Raw genomic sequence first — 19,190 nt, 5'->3', positions numbered from 1 at the left:
CCGCCAACAGCAAAAATACATTTGTTCGCAGTTTCCACCCCCCCCACATCTCCAAACCAACTTCCTTCTGAACTCCCCTCTTAATGTGGCAATTTATTGGTCACAAAAAAATTCATTCGTTTTGGTTTGGAAAAATAGTTAAGGTAATGTATAACACACCTAAAGTGAAATCTTAACCATTAAAAAAACAAAAACAAAACAAAACAAAAAAAAAAACACACAAAAGCCAAAATCAAATGGATAAAAACTCAGCTAGATCAGACTGGCCAAAACCACTGGCAGCAACTGAAAAGTAAGTTAAATTTTTTTTTCCCTTTGAGCAAGTGAAAGGAGATGAGAATTACTATTTAAGCTCCTATCCCCTTAAATAAGCTTTGTACCTCCTTTGTCCGCTACCAAAATAAACAGGAGATTTTGAACCTGCTGTGACTTTAGATTGAAGTATTCTTTGGTTAAAAAGCAAATCAAAAACAAAACCCAAACCACAACAACCCGGCCTGCTCTTTTGATATCTTCCTAAAGCTGCTAGACCAATGTATGCTTTCACATAATAATTTACAAAGGCCATACCTATTTGCATAAGCAAATAAAGGGAAGAAAACTCCTAGACAGTGTCTGAGCCGAGTATCCTCTTCAGTGACAGGATTATACCACATCAAGACAAGCCGGGAAAGAAGCTTGGCACTAACCAGCCTCCCAGAGAACATCAGTTTGGCTATGCCTTCTGCAGCTTCTGTCCTAAGCTCTGAAAACTGAAGAAAGAATTGATCATACACACATCAACCACAGTGTTTTTTACTTATACTTTATAATACTCCTCTACATTTTACTTTGCCAATCAATTCTCTACATTCACATATTTGCACCTGGACAGAATTCAAAGCTAGCTCAAGAGTAATGGTAGTCTGGATCAGTCACAAAGCTGTGGTCATTTCCTAGCACAACTATTTTAACATTAGGCTATTAATTTCAGTTACACATCATGTAATATCCACATGCAACCTAATGCAATAATAAAACTTCTGCAAAAATAATTTTAAAACAAAACTAAGGCAAATTTTACAGTATTTCTTACCTCACTGTCTAAGAAGCTAGAAAGAAGCTGCAGGAGGCTGTGAATTGTAGCATTGTCATCTTCCTCCTCTACTGTTTTATTTTCTTCCTCACAATTTTCAGTTCTAGTATGTCCATCTTCACTTGCAGAGTCATTGCCTCTTCTGGCTTTAAATGGCTCAATCCCAAACAGCATCAGTTGATCAAAGATTGCCTTCAAAGCACTGAGCTTTACCTTTATATTATCTATTTGTAACACCTAGGTTTAATAAGGAAAATACATTCATCTTCTTAGAGTAGACCACCAGTGTTAACATTAAGCCTAGTAAGATTTTTTGCTTTAATAATATTATTTAATTTGGGAAACTTTTTATAATACTTGGGAGAAATTTCAAACTTGAGAAAGGTGTGATACAAGTTTAAACCTGATTTTGTAATGCAGTCTGGGAAATAATTTATCAAGTCACGTATGCAATTTCTATTACAGAAAATCAATTAAATTAAAGGGTGAGCATGTACATGTGAGACAGAATTTTAGTATTCATCTTCTAAATAGTCACTGGACAAACAGAAAGCTTGTTTGTCTATAGGAGCTCCACAGTGTTAGGCATTGCAGAAAAAAAAAAAATACATCAGACAATCCCTTCTCTGAAATACTGTATAGATCAATTAAAATAAATAGTATGTCAAAAGACATCAGGGAGCAAGATAGTAAATAAAAGTCAAAGTTACCTAGGTTACTATGTGTATTATAGTTCAAATTAACATTCAAATAATAGGTCCATCATGGGTTAGCCTAGAGATCCTATATCTGTTTAGTCCAACACCCTGCATTTGATGGCAGCCTACACATGAGTATTGGGTTTAGTACCTACAGAAATTACTTAATTTTGAAGTTTAAATTGCTAAAGCAACTGAAATCCTTCCTAAACAAGCACAGACTTTTAATGAGGCATATTCAAAGGCAAATTAAAAATAATGCTATATACTAAGTTTCTAGGAACCCAAAATTTTCCTGCTGTGGTGACTGACAGCTCTGTCATCTCGTCCCAGCCAAGCACAATCTCAACACCTGCCCATCAGCTCTCCTGAGCATGTACATCAGCACGCTCTCAAGAGGGTACAAGGGCCACCTACACTCCTCTCCAAGCCAGGGCCTGAAAAGTGACCTGTAGAGCCAGCATGAGACCGTTCACCAGAAGGATGGGAGGTGGGGGTATTAGGGTATTCAACAGTTCCATATCCATAGGCATTTGGACATGCTATTGATTGCTAGTTTGACTATTGCTTTATCCTCTAATGGAGCGCTCAATTCCTTAAGCCATACAAAGTCAGTAATTCAGAAATTAAACTGGACACCCAAGATTACAGGTATGTAACTGACATGTATAAACAATTACAGTCACATTTTTCGTTTGGTCTCCCAAGGAAGGCAGGCTTACAGAATCCTAAGCTTCCCTTTTCTGTGTTGTACTAAGATAAACACGACTGATTTCACAGGTTCAGAGACAATGAGACCTTACAGAAGAATTCCTACAAATGTTCAAGACAGCAGGTGACCTTACAAAAAAGCAAGCTACTACCAGAATATAATATAAGCTTGAATATTATTAGACATGAGAAAAATCTACATGGAATCATACTCTTCAGATCTTTAGGAGATCAGGAATTGCTGGTTTTCAAATAAAGCAACTATGTAGAAGAGCTTATTACAGACACAAAACTAGTTTTATTTACTAAGTCACAGGGACCATCATTCCATTTTCCATCAGACATTTTACCTGTAGCAGCAATGTAAGCTGTTGTCGAGCAAATTCTTTGCTCTGAAGGCCACAGCACCCCAAACACAGAACTGCCATATTTCTCACAGCTGGATGGACATTAGTTATGCCAGGAAGTATCTAGAAACAATAATATTAGACTTTAGAGATGAAATTACTGAAAACAAAATATTGACTCCTAAAATGTGCTTGCCCTAAAACTAAAAAGAATTTGTTTTGAAAAGTGGGAACTACTATGTGCTCTATTTATCTAAATCTAAACTAGTAAATCAAGTATGCTGTTTGAAATCAGCAACAAAATAATGGCAAAAACTGTGAGTGTTTTGCTTTGTACTTGTTTTTAATAAATTTGTTTTCAAACAAAATTGAGTTTATCACTCATGAAATTAAAAAAAAAGCACACAACAAACCCCCTACACACTTCTTCATAAAAGACGTTAGAGTTCTTGCAGAGAAGCAACACCCAGTTCCAAGCTGCAAACTAAAGATGTCACTTCATGCGCTTGGAATAGTTTTGAGAAGACAACGGTAAAAATCCACATGAAAGAACATGCAGACTTAGAATGACACTATTTTCTATTTTTGCATTTACTGAACAGTTGAAGTTTAAGCAACAACAAAGATATCCAAAATCATGTAATATGTGAAAATTCGGCAGGAACAATAACATGGAAGCAGGATCTTGTAGAAAGAAAAGTGGAATAAACAACGAATGTGAAAATGAAAACACGACCTAATGAAAAAGGTTTCTGTGGAACACAGCAACACTAATTAAGATTTCTAAAAATATTTCTATAAATCTGGAGAGAAATCAGATGTGGTTCTACTACACTTAAGCTAATCTAAATTGGTGTTGTAATTTTCTTTGCAACTTTGAATTCTATAAATGCCCATGCTGAGTCAGGTCATCTAGCCCATTGTCTTGTTAACAAAAAAGACCAAAATCAAATTCCTGTACAATGTTTATTACATAAACAGACTAAAGAGGTAATTCTCAACAGTTCTTGTCAAGTCCCCAACAATTTCCAGGTGAGACACACCAGAGCTGGGAGGCTGTTCCTATCTACCTAGTCATTCCATAATATTTTTCTTTAACTTGCTCAGTCTTCCTTGAAATTTACGTAACTGCTCGTCACATACACATCCTGTGACAAGGAATTCTACAGATCACATATGTGAAGAATCAACTCATTTAATTTGTCCTGAGCTTGCTAGTTGCTAGCTTTATGGGGTGGTCAACCCATCCTTATTCACTGTCTCTATAACATTCATGTCTTAAGAATTCTGGCCTCTCTCAGATCCTACCTTTAAGTCCTCCCTCCTCCAGATTATGAAAAAGTAACCTATTTAGTCCCTTTTCATACAGAAGCCATTCCATACCTTTTCCTTGCCACCCTTCTCTTAACCATTTCCAATTAAAATATAAAACTTTCCAGACAGGTAAGAATTGCACTCAGTTTTCAGGTGAGCTAGCACCATTCACACAATGGCGTATTACTTTTTTCCATTTTGTTTGCTCACTCAGTAATAGTTAAAAAGCTGTGATATTTAGCAATGCTACTCTTAAAATCCATACTCTTTAAAATTAAAACTAGCAAATATATCTTGTAGACTGTAAGAGGACTATAATGCCACTGCTTTATTTTTCAATACAGAAATATTTTGCATTTCAAAGGAGATAGGAAAAAAAGAGTATGGAGGAGGTATCCCTCCAAACATCTTTCCTCATACATGGAAGGGATGAAAGAAAGGTCTGTATGAGTTGCAGTCTTTCCTAGACAAAAAGCCTTTGACTAGCAGACACACACACAAAAAATAATCTTAAAAGTTCTTTATTAGAAGTCTCATCGGTCGATAGAAAAATCCAAGTAATTAAGATACCAGCAAGGGCAGTAAGTAGATGCCTAAGCACACCACAGTTGACACAGTGTACTTCACCGTCATGCATTAGTCAAATATTTACCATGTTCCTGTTTTATTTCAGTGTCTCTCTGCCACAACCAGTTTTGGCACAGGAGTACAGAACAGTGAATCTGGATTCTACCTCTGAGACACGAGGTTCTGGGAAGTCTTAAAAGCGCCAGACACAGCACTACAGATACAACACTACAGATACAGCAAAGTGATTGTGAAATAATCACAAACCACCCTGCCAGCATTTAAGGGCCAGTTATGATGTATCCATTTTTATTACAATGTAAGCAGTATTTATTCCTACATACCAGAGATTCAGTGAGTTCTTTAATAGTTGGACCAATTCCTTTAGAAAGGGACATGATCTTCAGGAGCTCATAGCACATCATCAGACACTTCAACAGTGTTTCAGGATCATTCTTCAAATGGGTCAGGGAAAACACAAATACATTATTAGTACAAATGGTAGCTGTGGTAAAAAGAACAGGGACATAAATCACAATTTTTCCCCTACCCAAATGAACATTTCCTGTCCTCTACACATTTGTTGTGCAAGAATATTAATCAAAATCTATAAATTGTGATAAAAATAGATTCAGGTTCATGTTACCACACCTAGTTCAAAGTGATGAAAACAAGACCCTTTTGAATTCTTTAGTTACTCATGGACAAAAGAGCAGTTTTAACTGCAATTCAATCTTTGCTAGAGCATACCATCAGCTTCTATACATGTAGAAGGAGAATACTAACACCATAAGTGTCCATTTTCAACTTAAAAACATTTAGATGACACAAAGGCAAACTACACTTTTAAAACTACAAACAAACATCAAAATACAACCAGCACTTAGGAGTATGGGAAAGGAAGAGACCTTCTCCACACGCATTTCTTTAATTTCAGGTTGCTCTGCTTCTTTTATCAGTTCATTTTTTCTCTGTTCCAACTCAGTTATTGTCTCTTTTAATACTGATGCTCTATTAAAATCCTGCACAGCAATGCATTCTTCCAAAGCTTGTTTTGCTTCAAAAAGTTTCACTTTTATTTCAGCCAACTGAAATACAAAGTAAAGAGAAAATTAATATAATATCATAACCTTTGTTATATTAGCCAACAATACCCTATTGGCACTAGCCAATAACACACTACCATATAAAACTCCTCCTAGGTGGATATGCTTAAAACATTTCTCTTGTTAACTAAAATCTGCTTACCTTGAGCTCCCGCTTTCTTATTTCAGCAACATCAACAGGCTGGTCAACTGTAACAACTGGCTCACGAACTTCTGATATGATTTCTGCAATCTATTGTTACAAACAATGTATCAGTGCCATTAATTTCAGCTCAGATGTCAGATACTAAGCATTTAGCTTTCCCAAATTTCAAATACCATCCTTCTGAAAAAGTATTGAACATCAGTGCAGTCTCCCTCTACAGCTAATTCACGGCAAATGAACCCTCCATTTTCCAATACACAGTCTAACCATGAAAGTCTGGTGTTTTCTACCATTTAGAAAGGTAAGCAAGAAAACAGAAGACCATATATCCATCAATAAGTTAAGCAGGGTTTATGCCAACACTTCAGCCAACATCATCTCTAGATCTGAATACATGCTTTCAAAAGAATTACTAGAACCTAGAGTTAGGTTTTTACTACTTCAGTCAAAACACAACTAAGAACATTGTCATTTAAAGATCTATAAAACACCATATGTAGTATAAGAAACCATGAGCAATTTAATCTCAAGCCAAAAACATGTACAGAAACAGAAGCAGAAGTAGGCTGAATTTTTCATTTGATTGGGGGTTTTCTTTAAAGTTAGACCCATTATATTAATAAAAAATGAGATGAACCATGAGGAAAACTAAAGACTGAATGTCTTAAGGATAGTCTTAATTCGATTTATCCTGTATCAGATCACCTCAGTTTAACTTTAGCTTCCTCTCAAGCTGTTCCAAATCAGCAAAATGTACTGACTCAGTGTATCTCACTAGAATTCTGGAAATGCATACATTTACTATTGCTATTTTACTGTAATAGGAAGATTATCATGGTCCTTCCATTGTAATCATGTAACAAACATTTATCATAGGCTTTAGCCACTGGACTGAGGTTTTCCAGAAGTGGTCCCTGTTTAAGTCCAGAGTTCATTTGAAATACTTGAGCAAAATCAAGGGTCTATTTTTTAAGAGTTCAGTTTAAATGATTATGCTGTATATAAAGACTCTACTAAATAAAATACTTTTCTTATACGGGTTTTTAGTACCCATTTCAGCTCAAATGGGAGAAGTCAAATTTGAAACCTGGAAACTTAAATTAACCTCACTTTGAATGTTTTAGCTAAAATTGTTTGGAGCTAATATGACAAAGGATTCTGAAACAGGCTGTTGAAGTGTAATGTTTTCCTAATTTGGGGATTACTTTTAGAAGACCAGCCAAATCTCAAAGAAACATCTTCAGAAAAACAAAATGCAGCTATGCTAAGCACAAAAAAAAAAAAAAAAAAAAAAAAAAAAAAAAAAAAAAAAAAAAAGTAAAAAAGTAGTTAAACAAGTGTTTTTTCCCAATCAAAAATACTTCAGCTCCTGATATTTTGTTAAAATGCCTTCTAAGGGCTGTTTGATATGCAGGGAAGGTAGAGCATAGAAAGCAATGAGCCTTTAGAATTACTTACAATTTGAATCCTTCTGTCATCATCCTTAACAATACCAAGTAATCTTTCTGCAAGCAGAGATACAAGGGCTGTTGAAGTTGTAGGTAGAATAAGAATCCTTTGTAAAGTAGCCAACAGATGCTTTCTAAATTCAAGAAGAAAAAAAAACAATCCACTTGCTTACTCAGATGGAAGACAAGAGTTAATATTTTACCCACTTTGAGTTTATGTTATGAAGACTTTGTAATACATTATAAGAGAAACTTTTCTGTATTAACTGATGGAAATTCTTTCTTAGCAATGTTTGTCCTTTCTTGATTTTACTTCGTATCTCTTGATTAGAAAATGCTGAACTTCTTTAATCAGATGTCTCTGCTGTTCAACAAAAGGTCATACCAGCAGAAAACAGATTATCAGTACTGCAGAATGCCTTTATAGAAATTATCTGGCTGGAAACTAAAAAAAAAAAAATTACAAGTTAAACTATCCTGCCAGTCTGGCATACAGATAACACATTCCACTGCGAGTTTAAAATTATTGCTATTCTTGTACTATCATAACTGCAATTTTTCATTAAATGCCTGTGATGGTTTGAACTTCCAAATGTCCCTCATTACTTCACATCAAAAGGCTGTTCAAATGAGAGGAATGACTCTGTTAACACAGTCCGGTTCAGTTTGGCATCTAAACCATCTGTAACCTTTCAAGCACGAGCAAACTGGGCTTAAAAACACGAGAAACACACAAGCTACTTAGAGTCATCTGCTGAGAAATAATCCATTTATCTCCTTTCATTTTTCATGTACTACATTCCAAAGGAACAGTCTTGTAACTTCAGAATTTCAAGAACACGTTATGAAAACAACTGACCTTGTTCTCCCCGAAAAAAATGTTTATCTGCATTGAAACTCATTTTTCCATAAAAATAAGCAGACGATACTTGACACGCTTTGGGGAACAACTCCATTAAAGAGACTGTGCCTTTTTTTCCAGCTGGCTTTAGAATTGCATTTTGTCTGTCTGATCAGGTTATTTTCCCAGCAGAGACTCAATGCCTGTCCACAGGCACAAATGCCATAAGCCCAGTAACACAGATTTTTATATTTAAGCCTACCTCCCTCCTTCTTCTGTGGTATCCATGCAGTCTATGATAAGAATCAGTTGCTGTCCTATAAATTCTTTTGTCATCAGGTTTTCAAAACAATTAAAGTCTTCTCTTTGTTCTTCACTAAGAACTGGCATATTTTGAAGGTAGCTGTATCCAAACAGAACAGATATAATTACATTCAGAATCATTGTTGGAAAGTAAAAAAGCCCAACATACTACAAAAAAACCACACACCACCAAAAAAACGAAAGACACACTCCCCCATCCAAAAAAACCCCACAAACTCAAAAACCCTGTCCGGTATTAACAAGTGTTTATCTTAGTTACAAACCTTAAAAATTAATGTCTGCGTTCTTTTCATGGATTAATAGATCCAGAAAGTTACTTAGACCAAATAATGTACAGTTTGAACATCATGCACTTCATGAAAAAAATCCCTTGTTTGAGAAAGCATGTACAAGCATAACTTGTACTTTTCCGTTTCTTACTCTTTTGGCAATTTCAGGTCTGTACCCCTGCATAAAAGGCAGCATCTTAGGAACAGATGTACATAGCGTACCATTTTTCTCATATACAACACTAGTATTTTTCTGCATATCTAGATACTAGGTATCCTTCTACATGTTCAGAAGTGTTACACTGACTACAAAACAAAATACAAGACAATCATTGAAGTGTGCAGGGGGTTTGAAATTCTTTATCTGATCAAGTGGAAGATGAGCAATCTGTTGTCAGATAAACTCAGCCACACAGCATGGAAAGTGTAATCAGTCTGTTGTGTTTCTTTATCTTTCTAGAGTCACTGTTCTTTTCTTTTATCCATCAATGACAGCAGACATGTTCAGATAATCTGGCATGAAGCATCATGTACAAAATCCAATACCAAATATGATGTAATAGGTAAAATTTGAATTCTGATATAAGCTGGAGAAAAGATGCTTATTTTTATCACAGCTTTGCAGATATTTTCAATAGCTAATTAAATTTAGTAAATTTTTAAAAATTCTTCAAAGTTAGGACAAAAACTTTGCATGTAGCTACTATTTAAGAACATCTGAAATTACAACACTGTAAGCAGCTGTTTCTGATAATTTAGCAATAATGTTGCCACACCAGATAATAGTGAAATATCTAAATGAAGCTTACAATACTGCATTTTTTCTTAATTTTAAATGACTTGCAGCTTCTTCCTTCGCCTGATACTCTCACTGTGCGAATAAAGACCTGAATTGTACAATTGCAAATCTTACTTGAAGCAATTGGTGGCACAGCTCGGCAATGAATAGTTTAACAGCCAACAATACTGCAGACAACTACTAGCAAATCTAATTAATCCTACTCAACTTCTTCCGGAAGGGGAAGATAATTGAAGCCTTTCTGCGTAGAGATTGCATGAATATTTTTTTTTTTTGAGAACAAATGTTTTATGAACTCTTTAATTATGAATGAATAAATTTGCACCCACCAGACTGGATCCACATTTCAAAATCAAGGAAGCATAGACACTTCATTTATTAAATGTTTATGAAACATGTTAGCACATTTCACATTGGAAAGTAGCGATGATTTTGCTAAGTACTACTAGCATACTACACCCACTGAAGTGAGAAAAGAATATGCATATTTTTAATGGGAAGCACCTACCAAAAAAAAAGCATTTTTCAGCATATTTGATTTATAATAATTTCAGGAAGCTTCACTCTATATTTTGCAAGTACAATACCTCAGTTAAGATTTCTCAAAATCCATGCTCACAAGCATAAATTCTGTTCAAATTTTATGTTAAGACTAAAGTATCCCGCTGAGACAAAAAAAAAAAACAAAACCTTTCTTCACTTGGTTAAAAAGATTGACTTAATTTTCATCCCCCTCCCCCTCAATTAAATCAGAATAGTAGGGGTTGGAAGGAACCTCTGGAGATCATCTAGTCCAATCCCCTTGCCAAAGCAGGTTCACGTAGGGCAGGTTACACAGGAACGTGTCCAGGAGACTTTTGAAAGTCTCCAGAGATGTTCTTTAGATAACTCATTTTGCAGCTCTGTCGCTGCCTTCAAAGGTAAGTTTTTGGGAAGCATGCCTGCCTGGCCAGAGGAGAGAAAGAAATGAACTTTCCTTCTCAAAAATGCTTCTCTTGGGGACAGCAATCAAATTTTACTTTATTTTCATAAATTACCAACAAATCAATTTGTTTCTGCAAGCTCTAAAAAACTGTAAGCTCTTTGCAAACACACAGCAACTCACATAACAGATGAGCAAAGGATAGATGCACATTACGGAACAATTACTCTGTTATCTTAAATGGCAAAGAATTATACACTACTGATGTAGCAGTCCATCTGGCTGACAATTCATGAGAAAGGACACTCAAAATACTTTAAGTTATAAATTTGCTTTTTACAGTTCGTTTGAAAGAAGTAAATTCTCTTACAAAGCTTTTTTTAAAGTTTTAATTTTTTTTTTAAATCCCTGTTCAAGCACTACTCTGGCGTTGGAGGAAATCTGAATAGTTGAATAAAAAGCATTCTCTACTTTAAAAAATTAGATAATCTGTTTTAGTGGCAAGACATTTATTTTTAAATGCAATGTACCTTAATAAGTAATCTGCATATATAGCTGGTTCTGGCAACACCTGCTCTAGTAAATCTTCACCTTCTTCACCTTTTGATTTTACATATTCACAAAGACATCTCCAATATAACACATTCTCAGCTGTTAAGTCTTCCAGTGGAATCAGTTTTCTAAACAAAAATAAACACAGATTGAGAAATAAAATAGGGTCAAAGACAACAAATGCACAGAAATAGATTTCTTCCTAAAATAAAGCCTGACAAAGGTAAATTCCTCCTTCTTAGTGAGGGCACTAAGGTCCCTGAACCTCTCACTACGTTGCACTTGTCGGTATTTTAAATCAAGGCTGTTCATACCCATTTGCAGAAAGATTCTGCTCAGCCCTTCAGACCTTCCACAGCAAGCACCCATGAACTCTATGAAACCTTGTTATCACTGTAAAAATCCGGCAAACTGAACTCCATTAATCTGCAGAAATGCAACAACTGCATTCAACTACTTCTCAGCTTCTGTTTATGAATTGCTGCTTCTGCTCTTACTAGACAACCTTCACACAACATTCAAGTAGCAATCACAGTACGTCAAACACAAAAAGTAATAGAACTGCTTCTCAGCATCTCTAAGCTCATCCTTCATTTACCAGTAATAGGACACCCTTCCTTTTCATAATCAGTCTTTTGCTAACCATGACATATAATCTTTGTTTTCAGAAGCAGAACATTCAGTTGTGCATTAATTCTACCTCAAAACAGAAAAGAGAGCATCACTGTCAGTGGTACTTTGCACTGCCTTGAATACTATTTTACTTGCAAACTATCAACAACAACTCTGGTTTTTTTAGGCCTCTCACACATACACAAAAAATAAAAAATAAAAAAACACCTCAGCAACACAGATTGAAAATGACCATTTGAGGGCTTCCCATTAATCTGATATGCCTTTATTTAAAAGATAATTTCACAAACAGAATTCATGCACTTTAAAAATCTAAGCTCTCATCATGATTCCACATAACTCAAACTGTGGTCAGGAACACCATATAAGAACAAGCCCAATATTTTCCATAGATCAGATAGCCTCACAGGCTGAATAATTTCTCTCACTTCTCAAAATGTCATTAGTCTAACAGAGACTTTTTAAAAAAAAAAAAAAATCAGTCCAGTTGTTCACAGAATGGAAGCTTATTTTGTGCAGGACTGAAGTCAGACTGACATGCCCATAACTACATAACTTTTCTTTTGAGCTTCCTAAGACATTGGCACACTTCCAGAGAATCTAAGGAAGTTATTTTACCATTATTAGCACTTTTTCAAGCCAGAGAGGTGCACATCTGCAGGTCTGGAGTGCAGAGTATGTAGTATCTACTGATTTCAAAACATCAGTCATAAGCTACTCTAGCATGCAAGACACTTCATATGATGACATTACAAATTTTCCTCCAAAACAAAAAATAAGATTTTTATTTTAAATCACTTTTGAAATCAGTGACAATTTGTCATTTAAGTTTCTCATCCGAGATTAGACTCCTGCCACTGTTAATATTCATTCCACTCTGGCTGCCTCAATTAAGCTGTTTCTTCTCACCTTTTTGTCTCCCTTAGTAATTTCCTACAGCTTCTAATTTCTTGGCTTCTTCCCCTCTTCATTTTTGCTATATGGATTTTAATATTCATCACACTATCTTCTTTAGAGCTTAGGAACTCACTTAATCAAATTCTACCAAAGCATTACACACAGGAAAAGAAGCCTCTAAGATACCAACTTCTGTCAAGTTCTGTTAATAATAACACCTCCAAAAGAAGGCTGAAATCACAATCCAAATAATTCCATTCTGATTGATTCTCCAAACATTTCATAGATAACTGAACCAACCCCAAACTGTGCTGCCTCTAGCTCAGCAAAAACAGAGGAAAGCCAAAATGCACTAGAAAACATTTGAGAAAGATCAGAACCATTCCAAGAGGGAGAAGGAATGGGAGAAAATGAGCTTTTCAGTACCACAGGCTACAAGAGAGAAAATTAGTTGTGGAGGTAAAATAGACTTTATTGTAAGATCTACGGACAGCACAGAAAATAAAACAACTTAGACTAAATTGTTACTTACAGAAATGCTTGTTTAGTTGATTAATTTGCTGCTATCTGTTAAATTCTAGGAGTGTGATTTTTGGGGTGTTCAGGAAACAAGTCAAAGACATTTTTAATTTTTTTTCCCTGCTTATCTAGCACAAAAACTTTTTCAGCTGGTGAATGCAGATCTTTTTTAAAAGAAGAAGCATATCCCATACACTGAAGTATGGAAACACAAGGGAGACACCATGGCTTACACCACAGTATCAGTCTTTCATCCAAGGTCATAGCTACTCTGATCCCCATTTAGATATAACATTTAATTTAATAGTGTTCTACAACATAGTCATCTCTTCGAAATTAAAACCGATCTACATACCTGCTGTCAAGGGTTTTACAGTTCTGAACCAAGTCAGGAAGGGAGGATAATGAAAACACAGCATTTAGTACTGGAATGGCCACTTCTGGGCAGTCCTCCACATCCAGTCGATGAAGCAATTCTAAGAGATCCCCTTCAGTCAATTGTAACCAGGCTTGAAGCAGCTTCTTTTTCATTGCCTCCTTAACAGCATCTAATGACACAGGAATTTGTATTGTGTAGAATATTAATGGTCAAAAAGTACCAAGTTCTCAACATACTTTCACAAATAATTTTTCATAGAAAGCTTTGTGCAAAGAAGTTATTATACAGTTCAACTTAACATTATTATAAAAAAATTAAAAGAAACCAAAATAGTTAAATAAGAAATACCATATGGAGCACTGCTACATTTTTGAGGCAACATATTCCCCCTCCCCACAGGGAATAAAGAAAGAACATCCCTCTGTCCAAAAGCTGTTACACCTACAGCCATCACCTCAACACAGAAAATCTACAAACCATTAAGTCCTGCAGGGCTTTCTGGGGAAGCACTGTTATATAATTACTCTATTTTGGGCATACAGGGATTGGCCACTTTTGGAGGAAGGATACAGCTGTACGGATCTGTAGTCTGAACTGCCACACAGAATTCTGATATTAATTCAGTTATTCAGCTGAATTAGGAAATATACAGAAAGACACCTTAAGACCCTCCTCCCCATTGCCACAAATAGTTTCTGGACCAGTAGTGTACTATTTAATGAAGGAAAACAGTGTTCATGAAAGCATCTACAATACGTACATCATTAACACACGCACACTGATTTAAGCCAGGAAGCAGAAAGGCTGATAGTCTGGGGGAAGTAAAAACATCATGCTTCTACCACATTCAAGCTAGTTAAAAAAATAGCTGATAAGATTTATTTCCAAAAGCACATAGGATATTTGTTCAAACAAATATCAAGCTGATATTAATATTTATATTTTAATTCCTTAATATATTAGTTACAAAAATATCTCTAAGATTTTTCAAAATGCACCAAGTTAAATTACATTTTTCTATTTCTCTGTTTAATTACACTGTTGCTTTTTAATTTTAATAGCATTTAGTCCTATTTCAGAGCTCACTGGCTTTCAAGTTTTTCAGAAGTGCAATCCTTTTCTGGTTTGTCCACTATAAAGGGATTGGAAAAAAAAAAAAAATCAGGAAGCAGAATTTATTGTGCTTAAATATTTCCCACTACCTCACAACTCCCCCTTTGAGCTCCTTACTATTGCCATCACAGTTTCCACATAAATCATCTGCAAAACACTAGAAAGTATTCTCTCTTAAATATTTGTATTAAGATGTTAAGGAAGATGATCTCCTACCAGATCTGTCATTAAATCCTTGTTGCAACAGCTTAACTCTCTGTGCTATTGACAGAGCTCTCATGTGAACTTTTTCTGCCAAAACCTTAAAAAAATGAAAATATAAAATTAAATTTCTACAAATTATAACAACTGAATTCATAAACTACCTGTAGTTTTAAACTGTTTCATCCTTCCAAAGAAATCCTAAGTCAGTAAAAGCCTGTAATACTTACACCATCAACGTTGTACCAATATATTAACAAGCAGTGCATGGACAAAGATGTAAAATAAAGTAACAATAAACTTAACAATTAGCTTAGAAGTTTGGCAGCTCTGCTTGAATGCAACATCTGGATATGAAAACTCTTTAAAGCTCCAAGAGCAACGGAAAGGCCAAAATATGTACTTTTCTTAAAGCCTACTAACACAGAGATTCAGTTAAACAGCTGAATTTAATCTATATTAAGAAAGAGCAGAAAATGGGTCAGAGATGGACTTAACTTTTTGTTTATAGATCTTGCCTAGGATGCCTGCACAAGAAATATACACAGTAGAACACATTCTTGCCCCTACCTTTACATATAAAGTAATGGTTAGTATTTCCCAAAACTGGAGTACCAAAAACTATGCAAGTTTTTTTACACTAGTATTGCTGTGATCCTAACTTTTTTATGGAATAACAGAAAAAAAATTGCTTTACAAATCACAAAACGCATAGATAGAAACTCACAGATAGTATATATCATTTATACTTTTACTGCCTTATCCTCAAGAGCTGAGTTCTATCACAATAGTAACTTCTATCAAGCAAGCTTTGCAGTCAAGTTCAGGGTTTTCAACTTGAAAACTTTCATTAAGTTCCCCCTCAAAATTCTGGTAGGTGAAAATAAATTATTTAACTGTTTAACAATTATTTGTTTAACACAAGAAATTTAATAAAAGATTTAAAGCCTTTTTCCTAAGTCAGTCTTTTAAACTAATAAGTGATCCAATTTACCTCATATGCCAGCTTCCTGACAGCTTCCTTTACATCCATAGTGCGGCCTACAATTTTTGGCAAAGTTCTTGCTGATGGAGCAATACATGATAGCACTGCACGCCTCACTTCTGAATTTGAATCATTTTCAAGCAATGTGTTGTAAACTGAAAGTAAAATAGTCACAATAATGTTTTCCAAACTCATATGAAAAGTATAGAAAACCAGAAAATAGTAAAAAAAAAAATATTCAGCAGCTGTTACTAAAACCTCTCCCCTACCCCTGTACAGCTCATACAAATTTCGGAAACAGTTTAGGGCCACAACCCCAAGATTTTATGGCATTTGCATGCTGAGCTATCACCTCAAAAGAAATGCAGCTACAAAACTAGTATTGCAATCGTAAGTAGTTCTGCAGTTAACTCTGAAAATTGTTACTCTAGATCCCACCTATAAATAACCACTTTGTCACTTGCTGGATTAAATAAAAACAAAACACACAAAAAGAAAAAAAAATCCACAAATTGCTTCCAAATCTTGTCTCCTTCAGACCTATATTCACTGGCTACACATCTTCATTATCTCTGAGGTGGAACTTCAAATTTTGCTATAAATGTAAAACTCCAATCTTTATTAATCATAACAAAGATCTAACAGTAAACCTCTCACATAATGCTTTCTATTATCATCTTGGCCTTTCTTCAAATTTAAAAGCAGTAACAAAAAGAATTTATTCAAAAAATACTGGAATTCATCTTGTTCTGTGAGATAATGACTATGAAATTCATATGCTCCTAAATAAGCAGCTTATAAACAAAAACTTAGAAAATTATTTTCAAATAAGGTACCTTAACAACAAATAAACCCCAATTATCTTTCTTTTCATAAAAAACTATGTAAAGTGAAATCAAGTCTCAGCAGCAGTGCTGGTATAAATGTACAGTCCATCTACCTGGAGGCAGTGAAAGTAGAAGCTTAGTCAAGAATCATATCATACACAAAGAAACCCACAAATGGCACAAAAACAGCATCAAAAAACCTGGGTTACAGACAAGCTGATCTCTTCAAGAAAGTGACCCATGAATAAGAAAAGATTTGGAAAAAAAAAAACCCAAATAAAAAAATTTTAAATTTTTTTTTTTTAAAAGCCAAAAACTGCATAGCTCAACAATGTCAGTAACCTGTTTGCCTCTCATAGGGCCAACAGCCATAATTTGAGATAAAATTAGGTTTTCTATTATAATTTCTACTCCTATAAGTGGTTTCATACAAATTCAATTAATAGTAAAAAATGTTAAAGTATAAGAACTGAGCCAGCACATACCATATCTCCACCCCAATTCAGAACATGCCATTACTCTCTCATCATATCAGCTGTGTTCAGTTCCTAAAACAGCCTGAGACAAATATGAGTTCTCTGTCCTTTAACCCCCAGCAGATCTCTCCTTCAAGCAGTTCTGCCTTTTCCCCTTGTACACAACTCTGCAATTACAGCCTCTGGCAGAGTTCCACAGTTTACAGACTCAGAAGAATATTCTCCAAGATTTGTTTCCTCGATGCTTAAAAAAAAATGCTTAAAATTTTTTTTAAAGCAATGTAAATGGACAAATGTCCTTAAAAAGAAAAAACTCAATACTACTTACTATTAACAACAGGGCAGTTTTCATCCTTAGGATCTTGAAGTCTTGACAGGGCCAAGACAGCCTGAATTCTCACGTTTGAAAATTTATCTTTAAGTCTAATCATCATAGCTTCATTGATTTTATCAAATAAGTCATCATCAATCTGGGCATTCTCTGGCATATTTCCCAAAATCTTGTTAACAAGCTGACACGTTCGAAATCTAACTGCATGGCTGTTTGCATCGTGAGACTTGGGGAAAGAAAAATTGTTTATAATGACACCTTTCTCATTTCCAGCATAACATTACTAATGTGCAAATGAAGTACTTAATATTCTATACAGTACGTGAAATATGCACTTCTGTATTTCAAAAGCTTCTCCTATTTACGTTTATGTTTAAAAAGGCACAGAGCAGAAAAACAATTATGGCCCATCACCCAGATCAGTGGCACTGGACATAATTAGCAATGCCTACACAAGGACGAAACATGCTTCCCACTCACGGTAGACTACAGTACATTAGCTAACTTACCAATTTGTTGCCATAAAACATTAGAGGAAAAAAAATAAAACAAAAAGATGCCAGCAATGATGACTAGTGATCTTGGCCTGATCAGTAATTTTTCCATGTCAAAGCACTAGTTTAAGAAAAAGTAATTTTACTTATGTTTTCATACTACTGGAATTGCTGGTCGTCTTTATTCTGCTTTCAGTGAGCAGAAAGGAAGAATACACGTGCCAACTATATTCATAAGAAACGATCTTGTAATATTTTTACTTAACAAAGAAACAGTATAAACTAATTTCTACAGCACTCCCAGAATTCTATGCTTATACATGCATCTACATTAAAGCCTATAATGAAACATCTGACAGTAAAATAAGAAAACAGTTCATATTCCTCACGGATCTAACTCTTGTAATCTGATTGTTGGGTTATTGAGTGGGTTTGGTGTTTTATGGGGATGGGGAGTTATTCCTAATACTAGCTCTGTCTCGCTTTCACTTTTTAAGTTCTACTTACTAGGTATCATCACAAGAGCCAGCAAGTTTTCCCCACTGCACGGAATTTCAATTTGTTATGTTAAAGATTTAATAAGTGTGACTGTACCTCAAGTAAAAAGTTAAACACATAATTCAGAAGTAAATTATCTTCTCTTTCCTCACCACCATCCACTTTCTCCATTTGATAAAATGAAGTAACAAAACTGGCCACAAAATTGATCACTTGTTCCACTGCTGGTTCCCGCTTGTAGATTATCATAGCATACTTAAGGAAATGAACGAATTTTTCATGAAAACATTCCTTATCTTCCAACTGTAAAAAAAGAAAAATCAAACCACAGCAAAACTAAATACGCAGTTCATCTTTCAAGAGCAGCACCACAGAAAAAAAAAAAATGGGTTTATAACCAACAGCTTCCATTTAAACGTGCAAAGGTGCACTCTCCGCTTTAACGCCACAGCAGGCATACGGTTGGCCTGCTGGGCTCTGCTCTAGAGTTTACATTTTCCTGCTAACAGGTTTAAGAGGGGCAGTCAGTACAACTCACTCATTACTATCCCGTGTCACACCGACTTCTCATGTACCCAAACAGCTTCCATCGCCTCCCCGAGCGCCCGGCCTGCCCCTCCGCCTGACGGGTCCAGCCCCCCAGCGCCCGCCCGAGGCCCGGCGTACCTGAGCGTAGGTGTTCTTCAAAGCCACAACAAGCCTCGCGTGGTTCTGGTGCG

General features: G+C 35.3%; 1 protein-coding gene across 1 annotated transcript; it reads right to left on the bottom strand.

Moving 5' to 3' along the window:
* Window positions 1-570: 570 nt before the first annotated feature.
* On the bottom strand, window positions 571-19,185 carry NCAPG (non-SMC condensin I complex, subunit G; the record flags this gene model as incomplete). The annotated part of the gene is made up of 15 exons (XM_008947189.1): window positions 571-752; window positions 1,076-1,312; window positions 2,835-2,954; window positions 5,057-5,167; window positions 5,621-5,800; window positions 5,961-6,050; window positions 7,422-7,545; window positions 8,515-8,655; window positions 11,097-11,246; window positions 13,523-13,715; window positions 14,876-14,960; window positions 15,855-16,000; window positions 17,477-17,705; window positions 18,568-18,774; window positions 19,138-19,185. Coding segments are annotated over 15 exons (2,243 nt in total), but the record flags the coding sequence as incomplete, so codon positions are not given.
* Window positions 19,186-19,190: the final 5 nt, after the last annotated feature.

Source organism: Merops nubicus, unplaced genomic scaffold (assembly GCF_000691845.1).
Source record: "Merops nubicus isolate BGI_N331 unplaced genomic scaffold, ASM69184v1 scaffold11619, whole genome shotgun sequence".
Classification (NCBI taxonomy): Eukaryota; Metazoa; Chordata; class Aves; order Coraciiformes; family Meropidae; genus Merops; species Merops nubicus.
Note: the sequence above shows the minus strand (reverse complement) of the source record. Positions and strands in the feature narration are given on the sequence as shown.